General features: G+C 38.5%; 1 protein-coding gene across 1 annotated transcript in view; it reads right to left on the bottom strand.

Annotated features, from left to right (window-relative positions):
- Positions 1 to 14,029, bottom strand: part of BARD1 (BRCA1 associated RING domain 1) — a 57,483-nt gene that overhangs the window by 20,097 nt on the left and 23,357 nt on the right. Inside the window, exons 7-8 of the mRNA XM_009887596.1 lie at positions 6,880 to 6,960; positions 5,982 to 6,154 (exon numbers count right to left, since the gene is read on the bottom strand). Of these exons, the coding sequence (XP_009885898.1) occupies positions 5,982 to 6,154; positions 6,880 to 6,960 (254 nt within the window). The remainder of the gene's footprint in view (positions 1 to 5,981; positions 6,155 to 6,879; positions 6,961 to 14,029) is intronic.

The following is a 14,029-nucleotide window of genomic DNA, read 5'->3' as shown; positions in this document are numbered from 1 at the left end:
GGTAAGATCCTTGATTGTTAGAAAAAGACCTCATGAATGTTTACCATAGATAAATATCTAGGCCAACACATTTAAATATTGTACATTTTTTGCCAATTAAACTGTACAAATAAGAGCTCCAGCTAGTCCTCCTATATTCACTTGAATTTTTTTCATGCATTTTTAAGATCATTTCCATTGCCTCTTACCAGTGTATTGCAAAATGCTATCCTGTCATTATGCAGCATTGAAGAATTAATGGCTATTCGTAGGATGTTAAGGTTGGCACAGTTAAACTAAAATGTGACAAACCTGGGAGCTGAGGTCTGAAAAAAGGAACATCAGCTCAAAGGATGGGTTCAAGAGTTTGGAATATTTGCAACAAAGCAGCTTGTTGAGCTTAAGGAAAGTGAGAAAAAGTAGCTGAAACAGGAAAAAAGAGGGTTTACAAAATAAAAACTAAGACAAGGAACACATCCTAACAACAGATTTCAAGTACAGTATTACTGTAATTTACACATCCTTCCCAAAGAAAAAGGATGAAAACTGGATTCGTTCTTTTTAGTTAACCACCCACTAACCATCCAAAAAGTAAGTAATCATGATCAGAAAGTGACCTTGCCCAGTCTTTGCTGGGCTGATACATTTAACAGTGCAGTTACTCGAGGAACCGTTTTCGATATATTAGGAATGTATATTATTTTGAACCCTACAATCAGCATCAAGGACAGATCTATGCAGCCACAAGAACACCAGCAAGGCATAAGGCACAAGAATGAGAAACAGAAGCTTTTGGCAAAAATGCATGCTCAAATCAGTCTTTGCTCAGCCAAGGTGAGTAAGTGAAATCCTCCACCTTGTTCAGAGTAAAAAATGAATTTTGATCCAGTTTGCAAAATAAAATTGAGACATACACACCCTACCACACAAACACAGAATTTTTAGAAGTATCAGTAACTCTGTGTGCTCCAACTGTAGGTCTGGGTTTGTTGAGAATGGGTCCAGTGCACGTGACTGCTTTGCAGGACAAGTTCCACACTCAGAAGAAAGACACAATTGTTTCTACAAGAGAGAAATAAGTGTCTCTGGCGCTTCACTATAATACAAGGTCTCTAAGGCATACTTCTTTCTACCAGAATGCAAGTGGGCTTTTTGCAAGTTGTTTTAAACATTCAAGAGTCAGATGTATCCTTTGATGCAAGCAGTCTCCTATTAGTCAGTCATCAAGGTACTGAACAGTCAGTAGAGGGCTCTTACAGCTAGAACAAATTCCAATCAAAGAGTAGGATGTCTGTGCTGAGAACAAAGATGAGCCCAATGAAGAGCAACTTAATGTAATCTGCTGAGGATGACTTTACACAAGATGACAGATGATAACTTGAGGACTGACAGATCAAAGAACTTCTTATGAAAAGCTTTAGAAATGGGATTCAGTTTACGGTGCAACATTGCTGAAGTCTTAGGTACAAAGACAACAGAGGTTACTCTTGTAGTCAAAAAGAAAACTTAACAGCTACCTTCTAAATGTTTCAGTAAACTTTCAGGAAATAACCAACCATAGGAGAGAAGATAAATAGGGAGACACACCCTTGTCAATTCTTTAGAAGCCCCAAACTTTCACAGCTTTTGATATAAGCAATTGATGACTATATAATGCTTTGTAATCAGGAGATTTAAGGTGCTCCATTTTGACACCAGAAGTTAATAGCTGTTCCACAGCTGAGTGTAAACGAAGTTTTACCTCAGCCCCACAAAGAGAGTTCAGTATCGAATGGAAGTCCCACAATCAGGTCCCAGTGCAGTGATGTAACCACTAATTCCCATATGAAAATCTGACCAGTTTGGGGCTTTCCAGTCAGCACTCATATTCTAAGAGTGTGGTAAGCAGAAATCTTTTATGAACCTGACGGAAGGAAAAAAATTTAATCTGTGTAGCCAGAAAGACTGTCTTCGATACCCAAACAGGGCCAGTGTTTTAATTAACCTGCTGTCAGCTGGAAGTTAAGCATACTGTCTTGCACTTACACAGCAAAGTCCTGCACTATCTTGACTTAGACAAAGCAGACAAAATTATGTCAGTGTCATGGGTCTAATGCCTCCTGGAATTAACTGCAGGTTGTAATAGTTTTTGCCCCTCTGCTATTCAAATTGAAGACCACGGTCTATCCCTAAGCATTGTCACAGGTTTGTTTAGAATCAGACTCACAACTACTCAAAGACAACCAACACCGAAAAAAAATACGGCAACACAACAATTTTTACTACTGCTAAACTTATTGTGCATGAAGAACTGGCAAGATAGCCCATTTGAGTGAAAGCATTTAGGAAGTACTGTGAAATTGCAAATGCACAGATCTAATTTTTCAAATCACTTGGCTTGCTGTGAAGCAAGGAAAAAAGACAGAATTCAAGAGAGTGAGCACATGAAAAAAGCTATAAAAATATAAATTAGCTATGTGTAGGAGATTAACTTAAAAAAATTAACTAGACCAGCGGGACAATTAATAGGTCCACTGGTCCATATAATATTTTTCATTTGTAGTTTGTATCTTTTCCAGTCAGTGAAAACTTGAAACGGCAAATGAAGTGCCACAACTATTAAATCTTACCGATTTTAAAAAAAAATTTTGCCCAGGAATACTGAAATACTAGGATTGCTTTCCGGATTGCTACCAAAGAGGTAGCTCTCATCCGTATTTGTTTGGTCCAAAAGATATGTAGCTGCTTCATGTTACATACAGTTACTTCTTAATGCACTATGTACCAACACGCAAGGAGAAAAGACTAGCCTGAAAGACACTCAGGATGAGATGAGAATGGGTTTGTGAACCTGGCGTTCTAAATTTGAAATTGCGAAGTCTCAGCTCTCTGATGGCTAGGGTTATGCTAGTATCTGTGGGCCTCAAGAATTGAGGTCCCATAGAAAGTGGCTGTATTTGCTCCCAGATATATCTTACATCCCTCTACAGATCACTGGATCTTACCTACCTGTGTACCTGCAGTCAGTAAATATTGCAGATTTTTAAAAAAATCTTTAATCTTGCACAACTGAGTATCATGCTAAATTTCAAAACTACTGCTGGAAGCAGGATATTCAACACAGACTCTGTTTTACTCCAGTAGATTAACTCTCCAACACACAAGGGAGACACAAATTAAGACACAAAACTGAGTTAATTCTACAGTCAAAACAGCACCAAGACATCAGTCACTTTTTTGGGATTTCATGCTATATATTTCATAGTGTCCCAAGTAATATTTGAATACATTTATCATGTTTACATTTTACTTAGCTTAGCTAAAGGAAAAGACTTTACCAGTGAACTAATCAAACTTTCCTCCACAGCCCACTTTTATATGCTAGGATAAAGAGGGCTCTCTCCTGGGCTGAAAGTTAGTTCATTGAGAGCCTGAAGAGCCCATAAAAGGACTAGAAAGACTTTCATAACAGAAAAAAATACAAAATAAAATCAGATAAATTTATCAGTTTGGCAAAATTGGTTTGGTACAGTCTTAGCTCAAACACTTGCATACCTCTAAAATTAAGACACCCCTCAGGTATATTCCTAAAGAAAATAAACCTTTGAGAAGAGACGCAAGTTCTACTCATCACTGCTCAACTCCTACTTTAAAGATCCCAGAGTGATAAGGTGAAGGTGAGCAAATCCTGCATTAAGTACAAAGAGGCCAATTACAACTAGTCATACTGAAAAGAACTATAATTGCGTCATCTTAAGTGATCGCCCTGTTCTCACCTCCTGTTTTTAAAACTGTGGTCTGCTGGTCTCGGGGATCTAGGAAAAATGTCACTGAAGAAAAGCAAGCTTCTTGTCAGATGTGACTTCATTATAAGGGCACCTGCATCCAGTAGAAAAAAAATATTTAAACCTCCTACATTAAAGAAGGTTCAAATCCACTTACCTAGACAAATCCAACCACTGTTTAATTAGGACCAAAACTACCAGAAGCAGTGGCAGAAAAAACCCTGTAAGATTTGCAAAAATCATGACCCAGGGAAAGATCATAGCACAATTCATTGCTGGAAGCTAGTAGGGCACAGGAAGGAAGGGAGGGAGGCAAAAGACAGATCCTCAGAAGTCTCAGACAAAGTTCTTGTTCCTGTTGTTTCTTGGTAGCATTTGGAAAAGGTCAGTAAAGTCTTACTATTCAAGTCTAAACATTTTGCTTGTACATCCCTTTCTCGATGCCTCTAATGCTCTGTAAAAATGGGAGGGAGGGGTCCCAAGTCTTTCCATCATCAATGCAATAGTAACATGCACAGTAGCATTTCAGACAGAGATAGAGGGCCTGCAGAAGATCTGGAAGCCTCATTTTTTTCTGAGGGGGCCATACATGACTGGATTTTTGCCACAGCACCTGTGGTTCCTTTTGCGAGACAAATGAAACAAAGTTTAAAGGCGGCTAAATTTGTTCCCCGAAAGATTTTAAGTTTAAGAAAAAAAGGTATATATCTATTAACTAACACCACACACTAGAGATTTCAAGTACCCTGGAGATTAAGTCAAGAACAGTGCATACTTAGCAGTGGATTTGAAGCCATTTTTGATACTAAGAGGTACTACAAGAGATAGCTAGTTGCAGAGTTATGACATACCCTGTGTCACACTGTTTTAACGTACAACTGAACGTTACCTGTATTCAGTGAAAAGCTACGCCACAGCTTAAGGGTTACATACATCTTTCATTCCACGATTAAAAAGTTTCTGTTTCAATAGGAAGTCACGTTTGCTCACGTAGAATGAGCTGAAAGAGGTTCGGCTTCATCTCAGTTTGCATGAACACATGCGGCAGAGACTAAGGCTACGAAGAGACCTGAAGAGTCCACTCTTGGCATTTGGAGTCTCCGCTGTGCAAACCTTCCAGGCTTAAGCCCTGTCAAAACCTTCCATCAAAGCTGTTGCCTGTACTACACTTTCAAATAACAGACAAGTGATAAGTGTCATGCAACCACTTCCCAATATTCAAGTGGCTTGAAAATCAGTTTCTGAAGCTGTCAGCTTTTCAAGGTGTAACATGCTGGTCTTTGCTGTTCAAGAACAAAGTGAAGGTGAAAAAATGATCCTTGTTTTACTTTTTCATCCTAAAGTTTTGTGGGATGTTTTGTTGTTACGTTTTTTTTAAAATCCAGTATATTCAAGATTAGGACTGTTTTTGAAAACTGTGCTTTTCCACAGAGTAACTTAATTCTGTAAGCTTCAAGAATGAATACTGAGAGCTGAAGTGATTAAGCTGAACTTGTTTACACTTCTTTATGCGTCACACAAGACTTCATCCTATCGTGTTACTATATACACACGTATTGACAACATGCTTTGGACTCAAATTTTATACACAGGCCCTGACACAATACTGCAAAACCTAAAGCCACATTTAGTGTTGGAAATAATAGCTTGTAGGATTATTCATAGACTAACAAACACTTTAGCATCTCCTATACACAAATGCCAAAATCTTCAGGTGGCATAATCGTATAGAAGATTCAACTGAAAACATTTCTAAGCTTTTTTTTGAATTAAAAAGTGTACCAAGTGCTTTGATCCAGAATGGAAAAAATAAAAAACACTCCCCAAATCTCAGCCTCTGTCTATGCTATTTGTGAAAGTAGAAGAGACTGGACTGAAATACCTTCTGCTAGCAACTAGTGTAGTAAAAGTAAAGAGACAAAAAAAAACAGCTGTAGCAGTTCAAAACTCATCTAGCTCAGCATCTTAGATCTGACAGTAGCTGTAACAAGATGCCAACAGAGAAGTATAAGAATAGGGTAAGCATATTCTGTTACTTTCCTAGTACAGTCTCCAATATTCCAGCTATCTATGACTTGGACATCCCTCGGGAAAGCTTAGGACAAAGCAAAATGGAAAGGAAAGACCTACCTGGAAAAGAGTGATTTAAGTATAGCCGAGCATACATTTAATACCCACCTCCTCACTTCAAATAAATCACATTTATTACCAGCTTTTTTTAAAATAACATGTACTTACACTGCATCACGGGAGGCACCATGCAAAAGCAGCAGCTCAACAATGCTCACATGCCCGTTCTTGGCAGCGTCATGAAGTGGAGAGTCATTCTGATACCCCGTAGTATTCACTAACGCCTTGTATTGTAGCAACAGCTCCACCACTTCTTTGTGCCCGTGATTACATGCCTCGTGCTAGTTGGGTAAATCCGTAAGTAGTAAAGAGAGAAAACTCAAGTGAAACAAAATGCAGGGGAAGGACCTCTGTCACACTGGTTAGTGCATTCATTTTCAAACACCTCTCAGTAGATGGTCGGGGAAGACGACGCAAGAATGCCACATTACATTCCTGACATGAATTAACCTTGGAACCTAACACTAATAAAAAGCACAGAGAAGAACTGAACAAAGGCCAATTGTGTGCAAATTAGACTACAGGGAACAAAGCCTTCCAGATTACAGACTCTGTGAAGAGTATTCTTAAGGAGAGGAAGAAGTCATGGTTGAAAAGAACCTTTTGTTTATTTTCTATAATTCAAGTGAGCAAATTTTTCATTCAACTACTTCATATATTTCCAAAATGGTAAAAGAAACACTGAGGACATTAAGAACCCATAAAATACACACCTTGTCTGCAATTGATCATTATCTAGTTATCATAGTTATATTTTCTGCATTTCCAGAATCACAGGCTGATAGATTTCTTGGCATGCCCTACCCCAGCAAAGGAGAGTTAGATTTGGCCAAGTCAGTAGTTGCTAATAAATTCTTTTGAATTTGTTTATCATCGCTTCTTCAATTGCATAATTCCTTGTCATATAAATGCATGTAAAGGGAACTAAAATATAGGAGAGGAAAGAAGGGATGAAATCAAATCTGATCTGAAGACATATGACAGAAAAAAAGTCTTCAACACTCACCAGTGGTGTCCAGCCAGCATTATCTTTGACATTGGGATCTGCTCCATTTTTCAGCAGCTCTTCAACAGCTGCTAAGTCACCCTACATCAGAAAAACACATAGTTATTAAAAAATGATGAAAATACACAAAGACACCACAGATTTAATAGATGCAGAATTATAAATTTAGCTGCGATGAAAATGTAATGATGCAAGTCTTCCATTTAGATATTGTCAAGATACAAACTCAACTGGTTTGGAGACCACCGTTTATCATTACCGTTCATTTAGAAGCCCCTACACATTTTGCACAAGCGTACATTTTTACATAAAAACAATGCACATAAGACAACGCAGAATAAATGGACAAGTTTTTCCTGATTGCAATCTGTCCACTAGAGTCAACTGCAAAGATTAAAGTCAGGAACATTCATTCAGAAATTCCTTGTCCTTCAGACTGGATTTTTTTCAAACTAATCTAAATAACTGGCTAGGAACATACATAGGTGAAACACATTAATAAGCCTGACAAGCTTCTATAAATTGTCTTTCCACAAGTCAAAAGGAAGAGAGTTTTATTTAACACTGCAATTACTACTCATGTTGAACCTCAGTGACACTTTCTTTGACAGTTGTTCTATTTTCATTTGCTTTTTGGAAGACTATATTCAGTTTTTACTATAAGCAAGGAAAGGTATGAGGAAAAGGAAGCAAGGAAAGGTATGAGGAAAAGGAAGCAAGGAAAGGTATGAGGAAAAGGAAGCAAGGAAAGGTATGAGGAAAAGGGCGGAAACTGATGCAGAGATTATGAGAGGAAGAAAAAGGTTGAGTAGAGACAAGGTGAAGGAAGCAACTGGACAGAGGTTTTGACATTCTTAAAAGGCAAGTATAAGAGAGAAAGCTAGTAATAAGATTGGATCATATACAGATGCAGCTGTAAATAGGCATGGAGAAGCCTCCTGCAGAAGCTGAGGCAAGGAAATCTCTGTGGCGCAGGTTGTCCTAAAGCAGGTGGGAAAAGTAACCCAAAGAGACTAAAACCAAACCGACTCTGAACCCCTTCTCCTTCCACAGCACCATCCACGCCCCCAGCATTGCAGCCTTCCAGTACTTAAAGGGGGCTTATAAGAAAGATGAGGACAAAGCTGGGCAACCAGGTCTAGTGGGAGGTGTCCCTACCTATGGCAGGGGAGTTAGAACTAGATGATCTTCAAGATCCCTTCCAACCTAAACCATTCTATGAAAGTTTTTAAAAGGGCCTGTTGTGATGGGACAAGGGGTAATGGTTTTAAACTAAGAGAGCATAGATTTAGACTAGATAGAAAGAAGAAATGTTTTACAATGAGGGTGGTGAAACACTAGAACAGGTTGCCCAGAGAGGTGGTAGATACCCCATCCCTGGAAACATTCAAGGCCACGTTGGACGGGCCTCTGAGCAACCTGATCTAGTTGAAGAGCTCCTTGCTTATTGCAGGGAAGGATGGACTAGATGACCTTTAAAGGTCCCTTCCAACCCAAACTACTCTATGATTCTGTGTTGGTACTTAAAACTCACTTTGCGCCATTTCAGCCAGTTCCTGCTTCTGGCATTTGTTACTACAGAGTATCAATTGCAAAAGTCTGCTCCTACTGGAAGAGGTGCCATGAATTCTGTTCCAAAATTTTTGCTGCAATGCCAGGCATGCTCTACAGCTGCAGGTACACAACTAAAGTGGCCAGGCTGTACCACACCTCTCAGCATCAGGTACCACCTCTCAGGCCACAGCAATGATTTATCTGCACAATTACAGATTAGGAGCAGTTATGCACCATTTCTCAGCTGATGGGGTAACAGGGAAGGAGACTGACAAATGTCATCTAATGACCAAAACTACCTAAATACTGCAAGCTTTTCAAAAGCTAAGCTAGCATAGTAGACCTCAAGTTTCTGCATGGCTTGCCACCAATCACCAATGTCCCAATTTTATTTGTTGGGATTTTTTTGTTGTTTTGTTTTCTAGGATATCTCCCCTGCAACTAAGCACATCAAGATGACCGCTGGCACTTTCCCTGTATGAGGGCATTGTGATCCACAGTGAAGAAACTAATCTATAAACCGGTATCTAGCTCTAGCCCTTAGCCAAACTTGCAATATATAAATACTAGGACCTGGAAGGGCAAAGAGAAGTTTAATCCATGTTATACAGAAAGTTCTGTGCCCTTAAGTAGTGGCAAGTCAAGGAATTCCTAAATGTTACTCCACAGTATACTTTGGAAAAAGTGAGAGAACATTAAATTAAGCTTTAAATACAACAAAAATAAAGTTAATCCCATTTTTTTTAATCAAGAAACACTTTGGAAAAACAAAATAACTTTAATCTTTACTCTTTAGTGAGAGAAAAAATTCAGACAGACTGCTCAGCAGAAACGAATCCAGCACCCAACAACTGTCAACTCAAAATTCACCAAAAAAATGGTGAGAATCATTGGCTTTACAACAGTCAAGCAAATTAACACATCAGAGATAAGTTTCATGCATTATATTAATAACCTAGATGTCCCAACAAAACGCTACCTTTCAAAGCAATTAAAGAATACACTGCTGTTAGAATACTTTATTGTTGCAAAGTAATAGAAACGCATCAAATCTGCAGAGTTATTCAGAGGCAGCTAACACAGTGCTCAGCATTAGATATTCTTCTACAGCGAGAAGATACAATTATCTATAATGAGTGAGATGTGAGCTTATCATTTAAAGTTAGGTTTGCAAATATGTAGAGCAAGGGTTTGACATTTCAAGAGTACTCCTTTAAAGCAGTAAGCATAGTTAATAATTTGTGTGGGCATTAGGTAGTATCACAGCTTTTCAGAACAGTTACGTGAATGTTGATTTGTAAAAAATTACTGCAGCTTTATCAAAGGAAATGTTGCTGGTATGAACACCAATACTGACAACATTCACAGAATGAAATCCAGGTCTAGGTCAAAATTAGAAAATTGGTATTTTGCTGTTTACAGAAGAAAAATATTGTCATCACCACAGCTGTAAATGGAACCTGCTCCCTGCAACCAGCACCTAGCAATGAGAACGACAGAAAGGGAGGTGAAGCTGTCATGCCCGTTGTACTATGCAATGACTGGATGGATGCTGTCAATCAGGATTACAAGAGATGTTAACACAATTGTTCATAGCTGGGAGAACATGCCTTTTGTCCCCTCAGAGGCTCACAAGGCAGATCCTTAGCAGAGACTTGTTAGTCCCCGCCCCCTCCGCCGAAAGAGGATCACCACCTAAATAGTGATCCAAAAGTTAAAAAAGTGAAGTTAACATATTGACCAGTTCTATCAGAGTTGATGGAATTACTCACACATTTAAAAGTTAATAAATGTTTCGCTCCACTCTAAACAACAAAGCACCTAGTACAGGCAAGTCCAAGCCACAAGTATCTATATACTATGTGTCTTTCCTCCACAAGTAAGAAAGCAGAAGAGATTACACCTATACCCACCTATTGCTTTGAGATTATTAATTCAAACATGCTTCATAAAGTTGTGCTTTGACCAGTATTGAAACAGACTTTGTACATTTAGCCCCTTGAGTTTCCTTTATCTAGCAATGCCAGCATAAAATCACCAGTCCCAAATACGGAGTGACAACCATACCAGATGATACGACGATGGGCCCTCACAGCTTGTCTTAGCAGTCTGTAGCAACAGCAGAGTGGGAACGTAATTGGAGACACTACTTGTTCAGAAGCAGAGAACAGGACAAACACAAGGTAAAAAAAACGCTAACTAACAATTCACAGGGAAGCGTTTATTTTTAAATCTCATTATCAATGAAGGATTACAACCAGCTTCTGAAGTGCCAGAAACTACTGCAGAATGTAAAATTATCCGTTTGGAAGAAACAAAGCAAAGGACATTTTCAGCTTATAACAAAGCTTATGTACAGTGACAACACAATAATGCAATGGGTTTGCTCTTCCTCTGCTACAGCTTAAGGGAGCTCTGAAAACCATGGAAGCAAGAAAGGCATTGGGGCCATCTGTTGGCAGATCTAGAAGACAGCATTAGCTTACACAGAGAAGGGTATTTACACAGCTTTACAAACACTTCCCTCCCAATGAGAATTTAGTTCCTGCAGACGCAGATGGCATAAGCCCAGAAAAACATCCTCTCTTGGCTTAGACAAGGTTTTTTGGTTTGTTTTTTTCCAAGTCAATTGTGTCACGATTTTAATACAGACAGATGGTTAAGAAGAACTGTAAGTGTCCTTTCAGCCCTATTTTATAGGGAGAAGGGCTCCATTTTACCCTTTACTATTTCCATTAACTATAGACGTTTTCCACACAAAAGTCACATTTAAATTATTAAGTTAATGAAAACATATTCTACCAGTTCAAAAGACAGAGATCCAAAGAATTAGGGCTGTACGTAAAGATGAAGCTAAATACCTGTACCACTTCAACCAAACATTTCTCCCTTTATTTGCAAAGGTAACCAAGTGACTTCAATCTTTAGGTCAAACAAATAAACAAAAAAACCCCTTTCAAACCCAAATACATTTGCTTGTTTAAGTTATGGCAGGAGGTGGGAGGGAGAAAACTAGTTTATTTAAAACTCATTTAAAACTCAAAGAGGGCAAATATGAATTACAGAGTGCTTATAGTAACAGTGAATGCTCCAAGCAACTCTTTCCAGGAACCAGTGGGTTTCTCACCTTGAATTTCTCCAAATTAATTCTGTACTCGGCAGACCATTTATTAACTAACAAGCATACAAGTCGCTATGCTTAACTTAACAAAAAGAAGTTTAACCCATCTCAGAAACAAGAGAAGTAACAACCAAGCATTAGCGAAAAAGAAATGACAGTTTGTTTCTAAGTCTTCAAATCAGCACTTGGGAAGACTGATTGCTTTGACTCATGGCCAATTTTCATATTCTTAAATTCTGCATTTAAAACCATTACACTGCTTCATATTTGTCTTAAGCTATCTGCTGGATACCACTCATAATCAGGAGGCTGCTTACCATTCCTGTACCACTTGGCTTTAACATTAGAGAGTCAATGTCAAACTACAACTTCAAAGCAGTCTCAGGTGCTATACCTGCGTCTGAGTCATCCTGCTAGTTTCTGCCAGCAGATCTCATTTCTCCAACGAAATGGAAATTACACACACAGCTAAGTCACCTGCCACACAAAATCATGAGGTCTAGACAAAAAGACCTTGGAACAACGGATGCATTCATTCACTGTGAAGCAACTGGCAGCAATGATGCTGTCCACCCACTGCTTTTTCCTCAGAGGAGGCTGGGAGTGCCCAACTGCACAGCAGCACAACTCCCCTCCTGTACCTAAAGGCTCAAGAGGAAAGGCAGGAGGGAAGATGTTCCTCTCACGTACACGTGTGACCCAACACTCAACCATGATACATACCCATCTGGTACCAAAACCGAGCAACTGCACAGCTGACTAGGTCTGACAGCTGAAGAAAAGATCTAAAAGGTATTCCGATGTTGGCCATCACATGCTCACAAAACCACAAAATCTTCTTTCACTCTTCTTTCTAATGCATTATTAACTGGTAACAAAGCAATAAAAAGGAGGAACAGTCTCACAGGCTCCAAAGGAATTATCTGATAGTTATTACAGCGTTAAGTATAATGAACGTGAAGAGTCCAGCACCGCAGGCTAGTCATGGGTGAAACCTTTATGAAGTCCCTCCTGGTCAGCTGTCAAAACTAAAGGGTCCCTGGAACAGGAGGTAACCAAAACTGGCCCCAATGCTCCTTCTCTCTTTCTTTATACTAACTAGATGCTCTGCATAAATGCATTTTCTTCTTTCCTCAGAACAGGGATGATTCTCTACTTGCTTCTAACTTGAAGCATAAAAAAAATAAATCAAAACCTTCTCCCAGCTACCTCCCATCCACTCCTTTGTAGCACTGCGGCTGTTGCCATGGTCCTCTGTTATCCTACTGCGCTGCAGTTCACTATTCCTCTTCCTGGAATCCACACCAGCAGCTATTCCACACTGTGAACTGCCCCATCATCTCCCTTGTCAATGGAGAAGAAACAGAGGCACAACCAAGACCTGAAATACTGTTCCAAGAAACTTTTTTTTTTTTCCCCTCCATAATAGATTTAAGACTATGTACTAACTCATTAACTAGTAGTCTGTTGCATTTTTAATTGCCACATAAGAGCTAGTCCTGTGAACAACTTGTCATTTTACTGTAAAAAAAAATCCTATGTGGAAACGCTGTTGATTGGGCAATATCCCACCAGTTTAAAATACTAGGAGTGCAGCAGGTCACGTTTTGTATTTTAACTAATTGGAAGTTTTACCTTTAATGGCTATGGAGGAAGATAAACATGACTGCTCTTTGTTATGGGAAGAGTCACATTTATTTTAATTTATTAGTTTAAATCAGCATTAAGTTCATCCACACTAGAACCTTTTTTGATTTCAGTAAGTTAATAACTAGTAGTTTTAAATGGGGACAATTCCTCAGAATCATTTGAAACAGCACAATACACTTAATTTTAATGCCTGATAATGTTGTTTATTATATCTTTTAAATAAGAAAAAAAGGGAGAACTCAATTAGCTTTAATTAAATTCAGGGTATTAGACCCTAACAGCTAATGAAAATAATACAGATTTATTTTTATAATTAATGAAGTCCCAGAGAATTAGACTTTATTTCACTTGGAGCAGGGAGGGTGGCAGCTACAAGTCTGTTTCCCATTACACACATGGAAAAACATAACTAGCTGTGGAAAGAACAAGAAAAAAAATCACCTATAATACAAAACTGGAAGAGAAATACTTCTTCCAGAAACAGGGAAAATGACAGGGCTATTTTGAAAAAAAAAAAAAAAAAAAAAAAAAAAAAAAAAAAAAAAAAAAACAAAACCAAACACAAACCCACAACACAATGAGAATATACATACAGAATAAAGCCTAGTATTTTCAAGATCAGTTTCTTTGAGAAAACACATATATCAGTTCCATAGCAGGGCTCCTACAACTTAGAAGAGTGATCTAGAAACATACAGGCTATAGGAAAGATACCTGCACGCAAAAAAATGTTTTCTTGAAATTGCCACACATCCCCCGCAGATTCATAGCAATTAATCACTACTATTTCTCATTCACTGCTTCACAAAGTAAAATGTTACCAAA

Source organism: Charadrius vociferus, unplaced genomic scaffold (assembly GCF_000708025.1).
Source record: "Charadrius vociferus isolate BGI_N301 unplaced genomic scaffold, ASM70802v2 scaffold136, whole genome shotgun sequence".
Lineage (NCBI taxonomy): Eukaryota > Metazoa > Chordata > Aves > Charadriiformes > Charadriidae > Charadrius > Charadrius vociferus.
This window is presented reverse-complemented; position numbering and strand designations above follow the sequence as displayed.